Source organism: Cupressus sempervirens, chromosome 7 (genome assembly GCF_028749045.1).
Source record: "Cupressus sempervirens isolate cs-2001-9-10 chromosome 7, ASM2874904v1, whole genome shotgun sequence".
Lineage (NCBI taxonomy): Eukaryota > Viridiplantae > Streptophyta > Pinopsida > Cupressales > Cupressaceae > Cupressus > Cupressus sempervirens.
The window spans coordinates 719,554,989-719,578,490 of record NC_143124.1 but is presented as its reverse complement, the minus strand read 5'-3'; the positions used below and the strand labels follow the sequence as shown (position 1 = coordinate 719,578,490).

The following is a 23,502-nucleotide window of genomic DNA, read 5'->3' as shown; positions in this document are numbered from 1 at the left end:
AAGAGACTGCCAGGGTAACTCTAGCATGATTCGTGCAATGACATTTGCCCACTTACATAGTAGGTTTCCTACGTGTCTTGTGTGCCTCTGGGATTAGATGTCAATTTATATTGGAACCCTTGAGATAGAATACTTTTAAGATTTCCTAGACTTAGAGATTAGTTTTGATATTTAGTTTGATATCCTGTTTGGGACTTGAGACTATCTCCTCAGTGCGGTGGGAGTGGGCCATTTAGGTTCCACGTGGTCGGGTGGTAGTGCTTTTTACTCTTACCATTGAGATCCGTCCATTGCTACAATGGCTGGAATTTCCTTGTTTGCATTTCCTTTCATTCTATCTTTGTATCATTATGATGGATGATTATATCTTATGATGGATGTTTATATCTTTTATGATGGATGGTTTCATTTATTTTATTGTACTTGTATCATAGATCTGAGGAGGAGGATGTATTTCTAGTTCTACATATGTATATTCTTTTAGCCTTTCATACCTTGTGACATGTACAGTGGATGATTGAGCATTCCGAATTTTATTTCCAAGAGGCATTCGAAACAAAGGTATATTATTTAAATGGAGATTAGACTTTTAATTATTCTTTCATATGGATGTGGTAGTTGTTAGAGTTAGTATTAGTTAAATTTAAATGTGACTCAACGTCATGGGATCCTTAAGGAATGTAACCTGCTACGTATGCTTATAGATGATTGTATGTTATTGCTTCCGCTACTTCATGTATGATGTGTATGTTATTCTTCTTGTTTTAAAAAAAAAAATGTTTGGCAAACTTAATAAAACTTTAGGTTATTTCTTTTGGATCCCTTGGTCAAGCGTTACAATAACAATTACTCATATTCATGGAATCACTCAACATAAAAAGATTTGTAAGACTCATAGCTAAGCCTTTATTCACAGAGTCTCTCAACGTGAACTATCATGGAATCTCTCAACATGACATCCAACTCCCATCATGGAATCTCTCAACATGATGACATCATGGACTCTCTCAACATGATGTTCACTACCACATAGTGAAAGAGTTATCATAGCTGATCTTACAATCTCATTTATTCGAGCGACACTAACAAACTAAGACTTGATTCCATTTAAGTCTCAAATTTTATAAATACCACAAGCATCACAAGCATCTATGAGAGTGATGGGGATTCCATAAGTACTCCCTCTTAATTATGAAGCCTCCCTCTGAAGCTAAAACATCTCGCTCTTAATCATTGCTTTTCTCCTACAATGAAAGTATATATTAATGACAATTCTAATAGAAATCAATATTAGAATATTCACTATTCCTAGTGAAAGGACAGCTCAAAAATAAATTGCAAGAAAAACATCATGCATGTTATCAAAAGATATTTATCTTCTTGAATAAATTTCTTCAGAAAATTTCAATATAATCCCAAATGAATAATCTGAGTGATTCTCCTTTCAGCTAGGGCAGTCCTCTTATTGCCAAAAATGGATTCCTCAAATATCCATCCTAGAATAGCTCGACCTAATATTTGCAGAGGTCGCTGAAAAAATCAAAATCAGATATCACAAAATTTAGATAAAAGAGCTTTTCACAAAATACTCATAAACTACTTCTCAATATTGATCATTTTATCAAAATTTGAAGACTCAGCAAAAATCACAAAAGAACATGCAAAAAAAAAACTTACCTGTGAATAAACATTCTCAAAACAAAATCCTATTACATCCATCTTCCTTATTTCCAAACATATCATGCAAGCTTCAGTTTGACTATAAGAAGTTGACAGCTAAACAACTCTCAGAGAAGGCAGATTGTGATTCCAGTATGAGCAGTTGAATACAGATATACTCAACGTATGTACTGCAGACCAGTTTGTGCACCAAGAAATACAACTTCCCTCTTAAACTAATAATCTCCCATTTTCTCCAAAATTGAGGTAAATGGACCAAACAAAGAATTCTCCTTGAGGGGTTGGAATGAGATCCTTCCCAGAAACCTAATGATACAATTGTCCCGTCCTGAATCCTTGAGACAATCATTGATGAACATTGCCACATTGTACACTGCAACATTCAATATCAAAGAGTGATAAGCCAGGCACACCCCTCTTTTCCTCCTGATAAGCCTTTCATCAAAGAATGGCACCGCAAAAGCCCTCATTGCAGAATCATGAATCGGGTGGACTGTTTTACCATCCATGTGTAATTTGAACCCGGGACCTTGTGGCGCCAATTATGGATGAAACACACGAAGAGGGTGCGATCAAATTGCATGTGATGAGGGAAGAAGCCATTTCTTAGTGATCAAAAAAGGGCCTCATAACACAAATCAGTTGCTATTTACAACAAAATTGATCGCAGAAAGAATACCCAGATGAAAAATAATATTTCTTATCAAAATATCAATTCGCATTGCGATGATGGGAACGTCAGAGACCAGAGATAATTGACCTGAAAAGCAGATACTCCAGTCGCACTTGTCATCTAAATTCACCACTTATGTTTGAAGCTCAACATACAAAGAGATATTTGAGACAACTAGCTTTTAATACACAAACAAGAAAGCTTGGCGTGTACATGGAGAAATTTGATAATTCACAACAGTTATGAGCAAACAAGAGATGACATGATGGAATTAGTCCTGATGAAGGCGGCAATAAAAGAAAAAAATGTACATATCAAAACAAAACAAAAACAATAAAGTCGAACAGCCCAACGTTACCACATTGATCATACACATCAGAATCTGAGTGGAGTCCAAGTATGCCCGATAAGAATGACGTAAAAGAGCAGAACCAAAAGAAATATATATCGACTATATCAGTTGACAAGACAGAGAAGTGAAGTGCTTGATGGAGACGAAAGATGAATCGATGCAAACATTATGGAGCGAAACTGACATCGATTGCTCTTCATCTCTAACCCGTGCAAACAAAAACGTCTCTAACCTGGATAGTTCATAGTGTAACCATTACACAATGATGACTATGGTTATTTAGACTGAAGGTGTGACCCTTCAGTATTAGAGAGAATGAATATAGCGCATTCAACATGCGAAGTCTTAACTAACCCGATGAAGAGTCATTAATAAAATTTATACAAATTAAGCTAAAAGAATTCAAAATAGCAAGAACTGATGTGACACAAACCATGATGGAAAACATGTAAATAAATGATGCTCGAAGGAAACAAGAAACACAATATGGTAAACACTAGAATGAAAATTTGAGCACGTAGGATCTCGTGAAAAAGAACAAGGTGGAAAGCGAAAAAAATAGAACTTCGAGCCAAAAAATAAAAATAAACACACATAGATTCCAAAGGGAGATCTGAACAAGGAAACCACCGATAGCTATCAAAGATTATCAAAGACTCAGAATGATAATTTCATATTCATTGACGCAAACCAATAAAACAGGTGATCCTGCAACTTCAAATCCATATTTAATAAGTTAAATTACCAATACGAAATATATGTTTTCACATAACTATGTGATCATGATTAAGGTAAACATTCAAAAGAAGCAATCACCATGCACACAAAAAAAATTGATAGCATGGATTTTGCAAAAGCACCTTGGCATTACTGTCATTTGATAGCCTCATCAATTGATAGCGGCACGCCTCACAAGTTTGACCTATTAGCTTATGTTGTCTTTCATTCAAAACACCATGCAAGAACCCATAAAACTTTCAATCTGGCCAATGAAGATTTGAAGACACAATAAAGAAAAGTACATTAACCTTTCTAAGTTGTTATCTAAGCTAGCTCAGATACCATGTTAAATCTAGAGCACAAAAATTCGTGAAGATAACTAGCAATAAAAGAGACAAAACTGAAACAAAGAACACCATAAATATCCTGGGAAAACCCTTTGGTAATGAAGGGAAAAACCCAGCCACATAACACAAAAATATCTTTATTGATAATGAAATGTTCAAGTGTACAATATCCTTTGCTTGAGGCGATTATATAACAATAGGAGAGACTCTTCACATTATAACCGAAGGTCTCTTGAGATTCTCATAACTCCTATAGTTAATTACAACTCTTCGAATATTCATGCCCCAATGCATGTGAATGACACGTCATTTACATTTAATATTACAAATTAACCTTAAGTGTCCTTTTTAGCTGAAGATAACAATAACGGTAATAACGTCCAAATTTCGAGAGATAAAGATCTCTATCCAAGCTACAAAATTTAACAATCTCATCTTCACTAAATAGCTTGTGAACATTTATCATAGGTGTACCAACAGGCTTACAACTCTCTAAACCAAATCTTCTCAACAAGTCTTTCAAATACTTAGTCAAAGAAATGAAAATACTTTCATCATTCTGCACAATTTGTAAACCCAAGAAATATTTCATCTCACCAATCATGATCATCTAATTATTTCTTCACATCTATTGTAAATGCTTCACTTCCTTCATCATTACCTCAAAAGATTATGTCATCAAAAAAATACCACAATAATCAATAAACCATTATCATCTTTTTTCAAATACAGGTTACTATCTGCATTACCTTTAATAAATCCCAACTTTACAAGATGCTTGTCTAATCTTGCATACCAGGCTCTAGGTGCTTGTTTTAGTCCATACAATGCTTTCTTCAACTTACATACCATATCTCCTTATGTCAAAGGAAAACCTTCAGGCCGCTAATGTAAACTTCTTCTAACTCAACGTTCAGAAACATTGACTTCACATCCATCTGATACACTTTGAATTTCTTATTAACTGCATTAGCCAAAAACATTCTTACTACTTCAATTCGGGCAACACATGCAAATGTCTCCTCATGATCTATACCTTCTCGTTGTGAATATCCTTTGCATACCAGTCTTGCTTTGCTTCTCACAACTTCACCTTGTTCATTCATCTTATTTTTGAAAATCCATTAAGTTCCAATGATATTCTTGTCTTTAGGTCTTGGAACCAATTCCCAAGTGTTATTCTTCTCAATCTGCTCTAATTCTTCCTTCATTGCTTGAATCCAATGATCATCTTTGCAAGCTTCATCAATACTTGTACTTGTTTCTTGTCATAACTCCTCTATCTTGCTTCCAATAATTTGTTCAGTAGCGTGATTCTTTGTCAAATTCTTGTTTGGTGTTACTGTTTCAACTCTTGCTTCTGCTCTAGGTTCAAATCATGGTTCCTCTCTCTGTTCCACAACTTGAATCTCATTCTGCAAATCATTGTCAGTTTCATAAAACAATTCAACATTTTCTTGGTTAGTTTTAGGATTAGCCTCTTCATAGAATTGTAATCAACTATTCTTTCTTGAACTCCAAACTTCTCATCCACTTTAACATTTGCGCTCTCAACAATAGTCTTAATCCTCTAATTAAAACATCTATAAGCTTTTCTTTTCAATGAATAACCAAGGAACATACTATTGGTTAACAGTTTGTCCTTCCAATATTTGGTTTATACCTTGACTCTTTATGTGCCCAATGTGGTGGAATAACAAGCTATAATCAACAAATGGGTCAGCATATAGTTAATATCACAGCCCTCTGAGTTTTTAAGGATACAGCTCCCCTCTGTAAAGATTTGCAATGAATTCGATCGTACTTCTAACTTGGGGTATGCTCTTAACCTGAGAGCAAGAGAGGAAATTACTAAGTCACCCAAAGCCTCAAGAAACTTAGGTGAATTGATGAATATAATAGCCCACAACACTGACAACTATGAATGCATGTAAACCGCTTTTCAATTCTTGTCCTCTAACTCCTAAATGCGATCTATTTTATCATCTATATGCTCAACTACACTAACTAATGCAAACTGCAAGGGAGATAGAAATATAACTAATGACAAGACAACACTCAGTCAGATTGCCCGAGTTACTAAGCTTATAGCAACACTCAGATTACTTTTAAAACTTAACAACTTCTCATTAACCATATCCCAACTCCTTACACAGAAATGAACATGCAAATTAATCTAACTTATACAAGAACAGGGGAAATGAAAAATAACTGAAAAAGATAGCAATGCTCAGATTACCAATTGTTAGGTAGATAACAACACAAATTATTATCACTTAACATATTCATCAATAATTGCATTCCATTATCATGCATATCTGAACTAACATGAACAGCAAAATCTTAGTGCAAATGCAAAGTATCACTCAGTAGTCACAACTACAGGGGTTTGTTCACACCAAAATTTGTCGATCCTTTATTCATCATTCAAAATTACATTTATGGGCCCCCTTAGAGATTTGGCCAGTTACATTCATGATTACAATCCAGAGCATTCGCAAAGGCATAGCCCAAAATTAGTATTGACTAACTGTCATCCTTTACAACATACATACGAGGGGAATTGCCAAAAATGGCTACAATAGACAAAGAGAGACAAAGAGAGACAAAGAGACACTTGTCAAAAATTAGATTGAAGAAGCATCATGAGAAGACACTGTAACGCTTGTGGATGTGTCAGTTTTTCTTCTTGGGCGTTATAGTTTTAGCCTGGTGTGCTTTCATGGCATCCAACACTATTTTCAACTGTTTGACACCTGGTATGTAGATGTCATATCTGACTACCCAATAGTCATGGTCTTTTGTTATTTCCTCTATTGTGGTGACCTTGGATTGGAGCTTGGCTAATGCTTGCTTCAGAACGCCATCAATTGCAATGAGCTCTGAAATCTTCGAGTCTTGGAAATTGGTGGGACTAATTGTTTCTTCAATGAATTCTAAGTATTTTGACTTCATCAGCCCAATGTCCACCAGCTACTTATTTGGAGCCACTAGGATTCAATGTGCAAATCTTTTAGGTACACGTATATCTTTTCAATCACCTTTGTCACTAATCCGCATACATTTTTTAGTTCTTGCTCTGATTTCTGCGAGTTCTCCTTCTTGAACTCCACTGATTGTTTCCAATGGTGCAATGGCTCTTTTCTTGTCCTTAGAATGCCATGACTGATGACAACATCAGTCTTCATATCGAGCACCTCCTGTAACAGGGTCAATTCCTGCGTTAAATTCTCAGCTTCTGCTTGCATTGAGACTTGGTGCTTCAATATAGCCTCTCTCAGTGTAATCACATCTAACACTAGATTTGCAAAGTTCTCAATTAAAGGAGGACCTCGGGCCTTCAAGTCTTTAGTCCATGTGTAGCCTATTTGACCAAAATGTCTCTCCTACAGTGGCTTCACCAATAGGTTCTTATTTTCCTTTGCAGTAGGGTCAAAGGTGCTCAATGGAGCACTATGTGCTGGTACAATGGCAAGGGGCCCAAGCATAGTTTTGACATTGGAGTACTTCCATACATTGAGCATGGTATCATGAATTGGAGGTCCCATATCATGTGTCTTTACTTGGAAGTCTTCAAGGGCTAACTCCTTAGTTATTCCCTCCTAAGGTTTTGTTATCTCCATGATCATATGCCCTATATTGACATCAGTAGCAAGAGTTGCTAATGTCTTTTGCTTCTTAGCCTTCTAGGATAGGGGTTGTGATTGCATAGCCTGAGCTATGAGATTCTTAGATGGGGCATTGTCCTCTATCCTTCTCTTCTTTCTCTCGATAGTATCCTCCAACCAAGAGTTGGTTGTGAGGACATTAAGTGCAAATTGTAGTGTCGAGGGATCAAACAACTTCCTCGCAACTGGAGGAGTCTCCTTCTTGCTAGAGAAAGGAAACGTTACAGTCTTAGTTACAGAGTGAGGGGGTGGATTACCTTGATCAATTGCTCCTTCTTCTTCTTGTTGCCATGGAGTCTCTTTAACTTGTTGATCTCCATCAAGACCACCGCATGGCTGGTTGCTATCCCCATCAAGGTTAATGAATGGAATTGTAGAGGAATCCTTGGCTGCCAATTGTTCCTTTTCTTTCTCTTTTTCTTTCTTTGCCTTTGTATCTCCAACGTTTCTAGTGTCTAGCAGAGAGCCTCCTCCATAAGTAGGAGTAACTTGAACATTCTTTTCTGGAGGCTGGTCTCCTCCTCCACCAACTGATTAAGAAGGACCCATGGATGCAGAAGTGGTAGTTGCAGTGGTAGAAGTAGGTGTTGAAGTCATTTGAGCTCCTCCACATACACCTACAGATGAACCCGTAGCTCCCATTCTCTTTCTTCTAGCTATCGTCCACTCTACCCACTTATCAGTCCTTTTTATGATTCCATCCATGAGAATCTCCATATTGTCAATTACTGGACCTTCAGGTGGAGTAGACAAAATAGGTTTGTGTTTGATCCCTCTTTCATAAGTAGAGGACCGCAAATGAGAGCCATCATCTTCAACATCACTAACATCAATGTTGACCTTGTATAACTTCACTTGCTCAATTGTGAGCCTCGACCAAAACCTTTCCCGAGTTTGGACTTCAATGTAGCAATCAGCCCAGTAATCTTCAATATCAAGCACACGCTTGAAACTAGAACCAAATTGAAGACTGTCCCTTACATAATTCACAGGATCAAACAAAGGCCTTATCACTCTGTGATCCTTCATGTTATATTTTCCCTCAAAGGCCTTTAACAAATTCCTTGCATCAGATCTAGATGCACATGAATATATTCCTATGACAATTGAGAAAGGGATTCCTACTTTCTTAACTGTTGAACACAAGGTATTAACTTCTAGCACTTGTCTACATAACTCAATTAACATTATCTTATCTCCAGGGTACCTTGGTAACCTCCATGGGAATCCATCGAATCCATTGATTCTGATGTAGGAGAAAGCTGGAAATTGAATGAAACAACACCCAAATTGAGTGACTACTGAAATGGCTTCTGATGAGAATCTTCTCTGGGCATCCTTGAAGCTCTCTGCATAGCCTCATGGTGAAGGCATCATTCACTTTTACAAACTCCTCATAACTCTTCTCCAACTGCAAGTAGGGGTAGTAGTCATAAACTTTTGTGGACTCATCAAAATCTCTCATTAATAGCAAACCAAGCCACAGATGATGTGTTGCCAAGACATATATGAGATAGGAAGACATAGAATTGCTTAATGCTTTGGCCAAGCCCATCCAGCTGGTGAGTTCACAAATAATCTGGGGCCAATTGATGAATTGACCATCCAAACAGATTGCTTGCACCAGGAAGAAATGGTGCTCCATAAAATTTAGAACTTCCTCATAACCTTTTAGTCTTAGTAAAAAGGCTAGAATGTCTACAATTCCCTCTTGAGACTAGTTCCAAACAAGTTCGTGGGAAGCATACTCTTCATGCTCTTTGGTGGATAAAACCATGTTGTCAGAATGTCTCCTCACCTCAAAGTCTTCTTTTCGTTGAACATGGAGGTGTTCAACCCGAAATCTATGTCACAAAATTTAGTCCTTTTTGGAATCTCGAGTGCACTCTGCATTAAACCTCTGTTGAATGTGAGCAAGACAGAGTTCTCTAGCATCATAATTTGCTTCGGTGCTAGGTTATATCTAGTTATGCACTCCTTAATGAGCTCTGGTTCCTGGACGGCCATTGGAAAACCAACAGCCTCTACTAGCCCACTTTCTTTTAGCTTTGGAGTGATGGGATGAATGGGTTGGGCATTGAGTCTTCTATACAAATCTCTGAGATTGAAAAATCTAAAAAACGTGTTTGTATAGCTTTTTAGCTCACTTTCAAGACCTGGGAATCTATCAGTACCACCAATTCTCCCTGTCATTGGCTTTATAGTACACAGAACGAGAAATTTGCACTTAACATGAAATTGTGCCTGTTGCAAGATGAAGAAGTGAACTTACCAACAATGTGATCTTATTGAATTCGAATTTGAACGTTGGGCATTGCATTTCCCGCGTCACACGAGTGAAAAACAGCCCCTTAACTCAAATTTATTTTTTAATGGTGCAACGATCGGATTTGCATTTAGCTTAGTGGGTTAACGGCTCCATTCCATATCAAATCTACCATTAACAGGGAGTTGTAGAATGGGTTTTAGCCCTTAAGCTTTAGCGTAACGAAAAATGAGCATTTTTTATTCTTCTTCTTTACATTGGCTTTTGGAGGAGTAGCTTAGAATCAGAGTCTTAAGAAAACAATATCTTTTGGCTTAGTCAGGAAGGAGGTCTACCTCTACTTTTCCGCAACACTCCCATTTAGTTATTTTGGAGGGGTAGCATTTTCACTGCTTTCCCAAAAAGCTTAAATACTTAACATTTTACTTTTGTCGAGATCGTGGCCTTCGGGCCTCTTATCCGAGTGGGGAGAAGTTTGTTTTCTATTCTTCCAAAATCCTTTAATACTTAAGCACTTTTACTTGGAGAAGCATGGTATGAGAATCTCTAAAAGAATAGTCATTCCCACTATCAAAAGGTATACTCCAAGTATGCTTTGTCAAAGAAGTAGCTTATAAGGTGCTCCTCCAGTGGAGGAGTAGCTAAAATGATGCAACCCCGATACGGCTCAAGCTTAACTGAAACTCGCTCATCTGAATGGATTCCTAGCTTGATCCTACTCTAAGCACCTTCAAAGGATGAAATCTTCATATCCATACCTCATGCATTTGATCAAATGTGCTCTTTCAAAAAAAGGAGGTCGCAAGTACTCTAGCGTACTGAAGATGACCAAACTCTGAAATTGTTATTCCTATCTTCGAGACACTCAAAAGATTGTTCTTTCTCGCTCAGGATGCCTCTACACACCTCCAAGAAGTGTTGACTTTCGATGCGTCCTTTATACACTTCATTGAATGCTTATTTCGGAAAATGAGGTTCGCAAGTGCTCCAAAGGGCCACTGTGTACTAGAAACGACCAATTTCCGACATTGTCAACTTTGGCTTTGAGACATTCCAAAAATGACTCATTTTTGCTCTATATGTCTTGAAACATTATTAGGACGCAAAATTCAACATCCATACTCCATAATACAAGCAAGATCTGTACTTTCAAAAAAGTGCCTTCTGGGGGTGCTATACTGTTCGAAATCGCACTTGCAGGGGTGATTTCCTGACGAAGGAAGAGTTTGTCATTTATAGCTCTGGGGCACTTCGCCAATAGTTCTTCCTTGCTTGAAATTGCTCCAAACATCTTCATGACGTAGAAATTCACCTTCATACTTCATAGAATGTGCTTTCGGAAAATGAGAGAATTAACTTCATTGTGCACCCGAAAGGGCTTGATTCCGACTTCACTTCTTCTCCATCTTGAGGAAGCCTTAGGACAGTGAATCCTCTTCGAGCAACATAACATGGCATCCTTATACACATATTCTCCATTACCTTTGCCAAAAATGTGTTTAATTTCCCTCTATCAAAAAAATGGTTCTCAAATTACCCCTTGAGCGGGGGCGTAGTGATGGAGGTGCTTTTCCGACTTAGTGCTAAAACTAAGTCATCCTTCATTTTTGGGTACTGTTAGGGACTTGCTTACTTCAAACCCGCTACTCTATCATTTTGGCTCCAGATTCCTTCAAGATCTCGCTTCTAGATACAATTTGTCTTCGTGTATCAAAAACTCACTGTATGGGCTTCGCTTCCAATAGAGGAGCAAATGAACTGGTGAAACTCTGAAAGGAGCAATCTTTTGCAACTTTTGATGGTCCAGTTTGAGATTTTAACTTTCTTCTCATCATGGGAAAATGCTCAACACTCCCATCCAATCCCAAGTCACCTAAGACCAATATGCACTTGATTTTCATGAATCTCGCAGCAAAGTGTCAGGGAAGAAGGCAAAGTAGTGAAATCCCGAAATCCCACAAGGTGACGACAAAGATGAAACTAATGAGAAGAAAGCACCTAAGGGGGAAACTTGGCCTTGGACATTTGAAATATTTGCATTGTATTGACTCCAAGCTAGAAGCTTTTAAAAAAACGGGGGAGATTGAAAGTCTGGCAAAACATACCTTCATCACTTCTTGAATCATACTTACCAATATCATCATCTCTCGTAATGTAACACTTACTTCCAAAAATTAAAAAATACTTCACTGATCTTGCATGTCCAAACCATAACTCATCAGCAGTCTTGCTTGTACCTTTTCTAATATGTACTCTATTCATCATATACATTGATGTGTTTATTGCTTCTCTCCAAAATGTCTTTGGTACATCATTTTCAAACATCATAGCTCTTGTTGCTTCTGTTACAAACCCATTTTTTCTCTCAGCTATACCATTCTGCTCAAGTGTTTTAGGGGCTGAAAGTTGTCTCTTAATACCATTCACTTCACAAAAACTGTTGAACTCATTTGAAGTAAATTCTCCACCTCTATCAGATCTTCGACATTTAATCTTTTCATTCCAGATTCATTCTCAACTCTATTCTTGAACAGCTTAAACTTCTCAAATGCTTTAGACTTTTCTTTAAGAAATGCTACCCACATCATCCTAGTAAAATCATCAACAAGAATCATGAAATACCTTTCACCATAGAATCCTCTTGTCTCTGTAGTAAATATGTGTAAATCTCCAACCTCGTTGTTGTAGTGAACTTCTTGCTAGGAAAGGAACTTTTCTTCTGTTTAACCATAACACATTCCTTGCATACAACGTTAGTATGCTTCATAATTTGAGGCAAATCTCTTACTACAAATGTAGTGCTTGCTTTCACAATATTATCAAAGTTTATGTGACAAAACCTTCTATGCCATAACCAACTATTATCAACCTTAGCAACTAAACATGTCATCTTGGTAGGGTTCAACTGAAAAACATTACCTCTGGATCTTGTACTAGTACCAATCATCTTACCATCCTTATCCTTAATAACGCATGTCTTCTCTGTGAATTGCAACTGATATCCTTTGTCAACTAGTTGTCCAACACTCAAAAGATTATGTTTAAATCCATCCACAAAGTAAACATCACTAGTGTTGGTCTTTCTATCAAGAGTAATAGATCCTATTCCCTTTATGTGACAGGTTGCATTGTTTCCAACTCTGACGATTCCTTCATCATAACTATTGAACTCAACAAATTTATTCATGTCACCAGTCATATGATGTGAACAACCACTATCTATGATCCAATCAACTTTCTTCTCAACTTGTGACACTTAAGCTCTTTCTTCTCTAACTTATTTTTCAGGACTTTCTTCTTTTAGAGCAACAAATCCTAACTCATCATCACTTTCACTCAAAACTCTTTCATCTAGTTCATCATCATCATTTGCATAGAAACATTCTCTAGGCTTTCTAGACTTGAAATTCTTTTTGTACTTCTTTACTCTTTTAGGACATTTAGAAGCATAAAGACCAAATTCATCAAAAGTCCAACATTTAAAGATTTTCTTGCCATATGGTTCTCTTCTCACAAGTAGGGCAATTCTTTCTTCAATCTTTCTGTCTTCTTCAGATCTTGATCTACTCTTGCTAGCATAATCTCCACTGGTGCTTGCACTCCTAAATAGGGTAGGTCAAACACTTGGTACACTAAAGGCAGTCTCCGATCTAGGCAAATCTCAAAACTATCTCAAATTTATTTCTGTTACTTCCAATCTTCAAAGAAGAGTCTCTCTAGTGAACTTCTCAGTACAAGGTATCACTTGCTCAATCATCTTCATTGTCTGCTTGAATGGTGATGTCAAAGTCTTAAACATTTTCCATATGATCTCATCTTCTTCTTTACTTTCTTCACAAGCCTTGATTCCTGCAACAATTTCTGATATTCTACCAATATAACTTCATACAGATTCATCTTCCATCATTTTAGCTTCTTGAAATAGGCATATCCCATTTTGTAGTTTTATCCTTTTAGCATGTTTATCACCTTCAAAAGTAGATTCCAAAGCTTTTCAAATTTGACAAGATAACATCAAAGATTTTACATGACTATACTCATTTTCAGGAAGAGCAGAAAAAAGTACTTCTCTGGCAAGCATGTTACACATGAACATTTAAATCTCTTTCAACTTCACTATATTCTTCAAGCTTGTTTTCCTCAATTACGATCTTCTCATTCTTAGTGATCAGATTCTTTGCATCTAACCTCGATGCACATGAGTATGATCCTGTAACAACCGGGAAAGGGATTTCCGCTTTCTTAATAGCTCTGCACAAAGTATTGACTTCCAATATTTGCTTACACAATTCAATTAACACAATTTTATCTTATAGATACCTTGGCAATCTCCATAGGAAGCCATCGAATCCGCCAATTCTAATGTAGGAGAAGGTCGGGAATTGAATAAAACAGCATCCAAATTGGGTCACTATTGAAATAGCCTCTGGCGAAAATCTCCTCTCAGGGCATCCTTTTAGCTCTATGCACAACCTCATAGTAAAGGCATTGTTCGCCTTTACAAACTCCTCATAACTCCTTTCAAGTTGCGGACATGGATAAAAGTCATAGACCTTTGTTGTTTCATCATAATCCTCTATGCACGGCAAGCCTGGCCACAAGTGGTGGGTCACCAAAGCATATATAAGATAGGAAGAAATACAGAACTGCCTGAATGCCTTGGCTTGATTCATCCAACTAGTAAGCTCATCACATACAATTTAAGCCCAGTCAATATATTCTCCATCAACACAAACTGCTTGCACCAGAAAGAAATGGTGCTCAATAAAATTGAGGACCACCTCATATCCTTTTAGTCTCAACAGCAGAGCCAGAATGTCCATGATTTCTCTCTTCGAGCTAGTTCCAAACAAAGTCTTAGGAAGCTTACTCTTCTTATTTTTAGGTGACTGGAACCAAGTCGCCAATATATCTTCTCACCTCATGGTCTTTTTCTCGTTGAACATGGAGGTGGATGACCCAAAATCAATATCACAGTACACGTCTCTGGATGGGATCCCGAAAGCACTCTGCATTAGACCTCTATCGAATGTGAGGACAGATTCATCAAGCATCATGATTTGCTTAGTCTTTGCATCATATCTTGCAATACATTCTCGAACCAATTTTGGAGCTTGAACAACCATTGGGAATCCAACAGCTTCAACTAAGCCACTCTCCTTGAGTTTCTGAGTGATGGGATGAATAGGCAGGGCATTCAATCTTCTATACAAGTCTCTGAGATTGTAGAATCTAAAATATGTATCTATATAATTCTTTAACTCACTCTCAAGACCAGGCAAACAATCATCACCACCAATTCTCCCAACCATTAGCTATATATAATCACACAGAGCAAGAGAAATCGCACTTAGCATGAAATTGTGCCCATTGTAACATGAAGAACTAAAACAAGTGAGAATCCAATCTTATTGAATTTGAATCCAATCGTTGGGCTTCGAATTTCCTATGTCACATGAATGAAGAGTGGAGAGTTAAGCCAGAAACAACCTTTAGGGGCATAACAATCATATTTACAATAAATTCAGTGAGTTAACAACTCTATTAGATGCCATTTGTATCAAATTTGATTTTAATAGGAGGTTGTACAAGAGATTTTATAAGATCTGGCCTTTAAACTCTGGAGTAATGGAGAAAACATTTTTCCTATTCTCCATTATATTCAAGCCTTCGGAGGAGAAACTCATCATGGGAGAATCTGACTTACAAGAAAACCAATGCTTTTAATCAAGCCAGATAATAAGCTTTACCTTCTCTTTTCCACAAAATGCTCCTTTTAGTTATTTCAAGGGAGAAGCACTCTCGTTGCTTTCCCAACAAGTTTAACAACTTAACATTTTGCCTTTATTGGGATCGTGGCCTTCGGGCTTCTATTTCGATAATGGAGAACTTCATTTCTCACTTTTTCACAACCTTCAAACTTAGGCCTTTTTACTCTTTGGGTGGCTTGGGAAGCAAAATAGCAACACCTCTAAAAGAATTTTCTATTTCGTAACCCAACTGCTATTGAAGAATGCATTTTAACCTAGCCCGTCAGAGAAGTGATCCATGGGGTGCTTTTCCAAAACTGGAGAAGTTCACTTCCATCTATTTCGAATATCCTTTATGATTGGTTACTTTCCCTTTGAGAACAATAAAATGGGCGTCTTCAAAAGTATTCGCTTCTTGTAATTGAGGAACCACTAAAGAAATGACTTTACTTTTTGAAAAGGAGGCACTCGAGGTGCGCTTCCAGAGATGGGGTAGTCACGGAGGTAAAACTCTAACAATGTTCTTACTTGACTGAATTTTTCTTATCTGAATGATCCTTTAGCGCAAGACTCCTTTAAATACTTTTAGGAAGTAAAATCTTCATATATATACATCAAGCACCAAATCAAATCCACTGTTTCAGAAAACTAGGGTCGCATGTACTCCAAGAACTGCAGTGCACTGAATATGGCCAATTTCTGACCAACCCTTTCTGCCTTTGAGACACCTTATAGAAGGTTCCTTGTCGCTCAGCATCTCTTCAAAAATCCTTAGAATGCAAAATTTCATATGCATACTTGATAAAATGATGCATGTTTGCACTTTCAAAAAAGTGCCTGCCGGGGTGCTCTATCGGTCAGAGTCACACTTGCAGAGGTGATTTTCTAACAAAGGGAAAATCTTGTCACTTTAGCATTTCAGCACTTCATAAATGGTTTGTTGTGGTTAAGGATCCCTCTAGGCACCTTCAAAATGTAAATTCAAACCATTTGCTTCATAGAATAGACCTGACTCCATGCTTTCGAAAAAATGGTGGAACCAGTAGTGCTTGTTTTCGACGGCTTCATCTACTTAGCATCTCTTCACTTAGGAACTATTTCTCCCTTTGAGCATCCTTATATAGGACCCTATAAGCATGTTCTTCATTCACATCACCAAAAATGGAGTACCATTTCCTCTGTTAGAAAGATGGGTTCCGAGATACTCCACTGGCGGAGGCGTGGTCACAAGGTGGATTTCCGACTTAGTGCAAAAACTAAGTCCTTCATTTCTAGGTAATGTTAGGGACCTCTTTGCTTCAAAATTATGTTCTTCTTACATTTTTGCTCCTCATTCCTTCAAAACTACACTTTTGGATGCCACCTTTCTTTGTGTTTCGAAAACTCACTGAATGAGCTTTGCTTCCGACGAAGAAGCAGGTGACCAGGTGATTTTTTGGTTTGAACATACTTGGATACAATTAAATTATCCAACTGATTATAGCTTTCTTCTCATTATGGGAAGACACTCTACAACGATCCCTCCCAACCTATGACTACTAAAGGTGAATGCGCACTTGATTTGCAAGAATTCCACATGTAGGATCGAGGGAGAAGACAAAGCAAGGAATTCTCGACATCTCGCACAAAGCAAGCTTAAGGCAATTGATGAGAAGAGATCTACCAAGGGGAAACCTAGCCTTGGACTTAAAGACATTTTCATTGATTTGACTCCAAGCTAGAAGCTTAAATAAGGGGGACTGAAAGTCTGGCAACAGGTACCTACCACCTTGACAAGTAGGGAACAAGTTCAGAGTCTTCAACAGGCTTATGAGCAAGGGCGGCCACATTTTTCTACTCCTAGACCACAGTAAAGAGCTACATTATTTGGAGGGGCAGCCTTGGGTCCTCCTACATCTAGTGTTATGCCTGAAGCATAATCTAGCAAGGGGAAAAGAAAGGTGTCATCCGAAAGTAACCCCACTGCTGATTTATTTAATGCCTGCCTGAGAGAGGAAATAGAGGATGTCATTGGTATATTTCTTTTTTCGAATGACATACCTCATCATGTGACATTGTCTCCTTATTATAAGGAGATGATGCAGGTGGTGGCAAGGGGAGGAGGGTCGTCATCTGTACGACCAGGTGAGCACAAATTGCAAACTACAATCTTGGATAAAGAGTATGCTAAGATTGGTATAGTGAAGGAGAACGTGAAGCCAGTTTGGGAAGAGTATGGTTGTAGTAGCATCATGGATGGATGGACTGACATTAGGAACCCTCCACTCATCAATATCATCATTACATGCACAAAGGGGCCATTTTTTCTCAAAGCTATTGATTGTTCAGAGCATTATAAGGATGTTGATTTTCAGTTTAATATTCTTTGGGATGTTATTGAGGAGGTTGGGCCACAAAATGTGGTCCATGTAGTGACAGATGCAACACCTATGTGTAGAGCTACAGGGAAACTTGTTGAGATAGCTTACAAACATATTTGGTGGACTCCATGTTTTGTGCATGCCATGAACAATGCACTAAAGGACATGGGGAAGACTGTCTGGATTAAGGGAGTATTGAGTGACCCCAAAGATGTGCAGATGTTTTCCATGCCATCAAATATGGGGATGGGGATGTAGCTACCCTTGGAGAGGTGTACGAGTGCATTAATGCTATGCTTGGCCAGCTAAGGGCAGTTGTGCAAGAGAGCGACCCTAATTTAGCATTTTACATATTTTACATTGCGCACATTCGGCCTATTATTTATCGTAGATGGGATAGCCTCAACACTCCCTTACACATGGTTGCTTATGCACTGAATCCGAAGTGGTACATGCCTAGGCCTAGGAGAGTTACACTACTAAATGATGATGAGGTAATCTATTATCAATTTAATAATTTTAATAATTTATCAAATATCATGCAATTGTAATTCCAATCAATGCAATCATCTTCATGTCTTAGAAATTTAGAACTTAAAAGTTAGAAGTTAGTACAGTTATGAATATTTAATTTTTTAATTTACTAATTTTAAAATTTGAATTTCATGTGAAGGAAGGATTCTTCAAGTGCATTGATAGGATGTATGACATTGAAACAGTAGGGAAGGTTCGCATTGAGTGGACCAAATTTCCTACTCTTAGGGGCTATCTAGCTAGAGAAAAGGCTGACATAAAAACAATGGCACAAGAGGATCCTATTTTGTGGTGGAATTCTCATGGACCCAAATCAATAACTACCACACTAGCCATTTGGCTCATGTCTCAAGTTTCTTGTTTTTCAACTTTAGAACCTTTACTTTTCACTTTCGATTTCACTTTTACTTTTAGTTATGAAGTTCAATTTTTTTTATTTTCATACTAGTCATTTATTTGCTATCTTAGGTGTTTAGTTCTTCAACTTCTAAGAGGAACCAGTCTACTTATAGCTCCATCCACTCTCTTAAGAGAAATAGCCTTACCTCTGAGAAAGCAAGACAGCTAGTGGATGTACATTATGCCTTGTGTACCAAAGATCGCAAGACACGTGTAGAATTCTCATGGACCCAAATCAATAACTACTGGTAGAATTCTCATGGACCCAAATCAATAACTACCACACTAGCCATTTGTCTCATGTCTCAAGTTTCTTGTTTTTCAACTTTAGAACCTTTACTTTTCACTTTCAATTTCACTTTTAAAGTTCAATATTTTTTATTTTCATACTGGTCATTTATTTTCTATCTTAGGTGTTTAGTTCTTCAGCTTCTAAGAGGAACCGGTCTACTTATAGCTCCATCCACTCTCTTAAGAGAAATAGCCTTACCTCTAAGAAAACAGGACAGCTAGTGGATGTACATTGTGCCTTGTGTACCAAAGATCGCAAGACACGTGTGTACAAGGAGAGCCCTACAGCACAATGGGATGTAGAACCAGAGGAGCCATCACAAGCTAATGAGGATGCAGATACTTCTGATGCAAGGTTGGTTGGTGTTTCTCTCACGACTCTTACCCTTGAAGAGGTCAAGAGTTCAAATGATGAGTTTGTTGAGCCTGAGCCTCAGCTTGACATGGATGATTAGAGGCCTCTAGGCAGCCTCTACTACATTTTGGCAGCCCTTGGACCTTGAGTACTTAACATTTTGTCTTTTGATTTTGTAGTTTGTACTTGATTTTTATACTGAGACTTGGATATGTTAAGTTTGAAACATTGAACATTGAACATTGTGATCATATCATGGTTGATGCTACTTGATGTAATTAAGTTTATGGTGACATTGAATGACTGAAGAGATAATGATATTCATACTTTTGCTAAATTGATAATAGATATCTATGACCTTTGAATTTGAATCTTCAATCTTTGATTATATAATTTATTTGATACAAGTTAGAAGTTAGAACTTAGATCTCTTTTATTGTTCATTGTTCAATGTTCAATGCAATGTAAAATTAAACTAGCAATAGTGATTTTGATGAACTTATACTTCAAATTTATGTCATATACAGTTATACATCTTTCAATAATGAGCATTTTAAGTATCATATGTATAGTATATACTATATACCCCCCATCCCTCATCGTCATCCCTAAATTGAGGCCCCTTTGTCCCCTCATCCCGCATCCCCCAGGCCAATGTAACTATTTAATTTCTTCATTAAAGACATAAATCCATCAAATTGTAAGTTGTTTCTGGAAATGATTCTGTTAGAATTTATTTTTATTTTATTTTAAAGGATGGAAACCCTTAAATATTCTTAGGTTGGACGGAAACCCAACACTTCTTGAGAGTGTTGGATTTAGCCCAACAAAACAGAGATAAACAGCAATAAGGAATAACTGAAATAGAAAACATCAACACCAGAAATATCCTAGGAAAACCCTTTTAGAATGAAGGAAAAACCCAGCCACACAACAAAATATCATTTTATTGATCATAAAAATTCAAATGTACAATGTCCTTCGCTTGATGCGATATATATATAACAAGAAGAAAGACACTTCACATTACAACCGAAGGTCTCTCTAATTTCCAAAAACATATTTCTTTACTTTCAAATAGAACTCCTCGAATTTTCAAAATGACATATGTCTTTATCTTTAACATTACAATTTAAACATAAGTGTCCTCTTCACCTGAAGGTGACCATAACGATAATAACGTCCATATTTCTAGAGATAAAGATCTCTATCGCACCTACAAACTCCAACAGAGAGGTTGGACTCACTCTAGGTTCATCATTGAGCAAATTTCTACTGTTTAAAACAGTGTAGCCCGGAGACTCACACCCCCCTCCCAAACCTTGAAGTACCCGTCCCCGAGACGTCCCTACACCGGGTACTTGAGTACCCAAGCAACCCCACCTCCGCCATACCGCAACCATGCCACCGCTGGGATGTGTACTTGAGTTTCTATTTGAATTTTGATTTTTGAATGTTACTATTAGGTATGTAAAACGTTACTATGTTGAATGTCAATGGTTCTAATTCATGTTGCAATTTTTCTATGTTCAAGTATTTTAATTTGGTTTGTTCTAGTGAACTATTTAAACATCATTCCGTAACTAGCATTTCAAGTTCTATATGTATACCATACAATACCCCTCTCTGGCCCGTCCTCCCCTTTCCGCCATCCCCTGGCCGTCCTCCCACCATCCCAAAAATGAGGCCTATTTTCCCCACGTCCCAGAAACTCGTCCCGTCATCCCAAAGTACCCCCGTACTAGTGTAGCACTGGTTTAAAACACGTTTTGGAGAAAAAATTATGCATGTTCTGGCGTTGTCTAAACAATATATTTGATGTAACAGCCATGCATGTTTTATTTGTGTTTGTAAATGCTTATTTCCTTGGAAATCTATATCATTTCCTTTGCATGTTTAGTTTATATTTTGCATGTCATTATTTTGTAATGAAATGAAGCAAAACATGGCAATATTGAACAATGAAAACCCAAATCAGATTTGAAATATCCTAGTTCGAGATATTTCATCTTATGTCACCATTATTCTTTCTTATGGGCACTGGGTTTATGACACATATGGAATGTCTAATAGGTTTGATAATTCCACTATCTTTTAGCTTCGTCAATTCTTGCTGCATTTTAGGTGCTAGTGCTGGGTTACACCGCAGCTGGGTTCGGCTGTGGAGAGTCCCTCAACAAGGGGATACACCGCAATTGCTGTAACCCAGGCAATGCCACTTACGTGGAATTACATTTAAACTCGGGAGTAATTACCCTAAACCTGAGAACAGCAAAAACCTTGATAGTCTCATCTCAAGAGGAATCATCCTACTGGATTGCGTGCCCAATTGGGCCATTGTGCAAAAAATATTGGACTTCTTAAACTATGTGAGGTGCAGAAACTCGGTGTTGACGATTCATCAAATACAAAAATACTTCCAGTTTTAAGAAAGACATTTTAAATTTAAATGAACTATATGCCCTTTTGCTGAGCACATTTCAAGATTAACTTTTGTTTCCTTCGTTTCACTGACTTGATAAATTCAAAATGACTCGAGGCCAACAAATAACAAGACCTTTGAAAACTGGAAACCTTGGTTGTTAAAGAACAGAGAATTGGCCTTAAATCAATCACTTTCTCGACAAATGCCCGTACAATCACCCCACTACATTAATTTTCAAATTTTAAAAAACATGGGAAGGTTCATGCAAGCCCTCGGATAAATATTGCGATGAAATTAAATACCTGCTGCTGTGTCCATCTGTTTTCGAGCGTAAACGAATGAGGCAGAGGTGCCGGGTTCGAGACCACTCCGCAGCTGCAGTCCAGCAATTTCCAATACTCCGCGTGGTCTTCATCTCTTAAAAGGTAACCTGAAGGATCGCATTTTGGACAGTATTTGAAGCGTCCGCATTCACAGTGTGCATTACTGAAAGAGGTGTCCAGGAGCTGTAGAATAAGCTCCCGCAGCGTTTGAATACGGTTACCATAGATCCTATACAACACTTTCGGAAACTTCCTCATCTTGGCCATTCTCCTACGGGCATTGCTGGATTGAAATTCCGCACATTACGGATGCTTGTATGGAGCCCTTTAAAGCGAAATTTTTTAACCTTCTCGCTTTTTAATTTTGGGATTCGCACACAATATTTATCCTCTGGTAAGTACTTCCATCTCCAGGATGGTCAGTTTCAGGCACTCGTGAACAATACACAGCTCTATTGTCAACTCTTTATATATCGCGGGAATTTGAAGCTTAGCTCTATCCCTGGTAGCCCCTAACTATGGAATTACCCTGCTCTCTTCACTTTGTGGGGTCTACTATCATGTATGTAAACGTGTTACACTCCATCTTTCGGGTACGTAAGTGGTCAAGGGTATAGAAGTCTGACCTTTTTCATGCCATCCTCATCTTAGGAATAGGTGGTGGATATTTTTTATTTTCTAAGTCCTCTTTTCAAGGGGGTTGATTTTGTTCAATCTCATTTTCAGAAATATTCTTCAATTAGGGCCCGTTTGGTGAGTGGAATAGGAATACGTATTTCAAAAATTTTGAATTTTTTATTTGGATGCACCAAAATGGGATTGGAATACGAAGTAAAAATGGAATACGTATTTCATTTTTTGCCCAAAAATGGAGTTTTGCAATTTCACCAAAATAGGTGGTATTGGAATACGTATTCCTATTCCATTTTTTTTTTATTTTAGAAAACATAAATTTTTGGGTCTGCGAATTCCCATCAAATATTGGCTGAACCAAACGAAGAACAGGAATACGTTCTATTCCAGAATACGTATTGCAGAATATGTATTCCTATTCTGCTCACCAAACGGGCCCTTATTGTTTTTAAAAATTCTAAAAATAATAATTCATGTAGTACTAGTCGATACATATGTATTAATAGTTGATCATTTTTAGCTTTTTTGGTTGCCGATTGGTTCATTTATGTCACACATACTATTTTTTTGGTGAGCAACTATTGAGTGATGAACATAACGGGTATTGGACAAGTGTTTTAAAGTGATACTTTTCAACCACTCTACACTCCACGACCTTAATAGAGAGATACATAAACACTCAAGCGTTAAAACCTTAGCTTTAAGCTCTTCAATCACCTACAGAGG

At 37.5% G+C, this 23,502-nt stretch overlaps 1 protein-coding gene across 2 annotated transcripts in view; it reads right to left on the bottom strand.

The window, feature by feature from the left end:
* The window catches only part of TERT (telomerase reverse transcriptase), a 235,059-nt gene extending 212,376 nt beyond the window's left edge, over positions 1-22,683 (bottom strand). The window contains exon 1 of one of the 2 annotated variants that reach the window (XM_089792665.1): positions 22,123-22,683. In XM_089792665.1, the coding sequence (XP_089648791.1) occupies positions 22,123-22,410 (288 nt within the window). In that variant the 5' untranslated portion in view covers positions 22,411-22,683. The remainder of the gene's footprint in view (positions 1-22,122) is intronic. The other variant, XM_089792666.1, reaches the window with a different exon arrangement.
* Between the last annotated feature and the right edge of the window lie 819 nt (positions 22,684-23,502).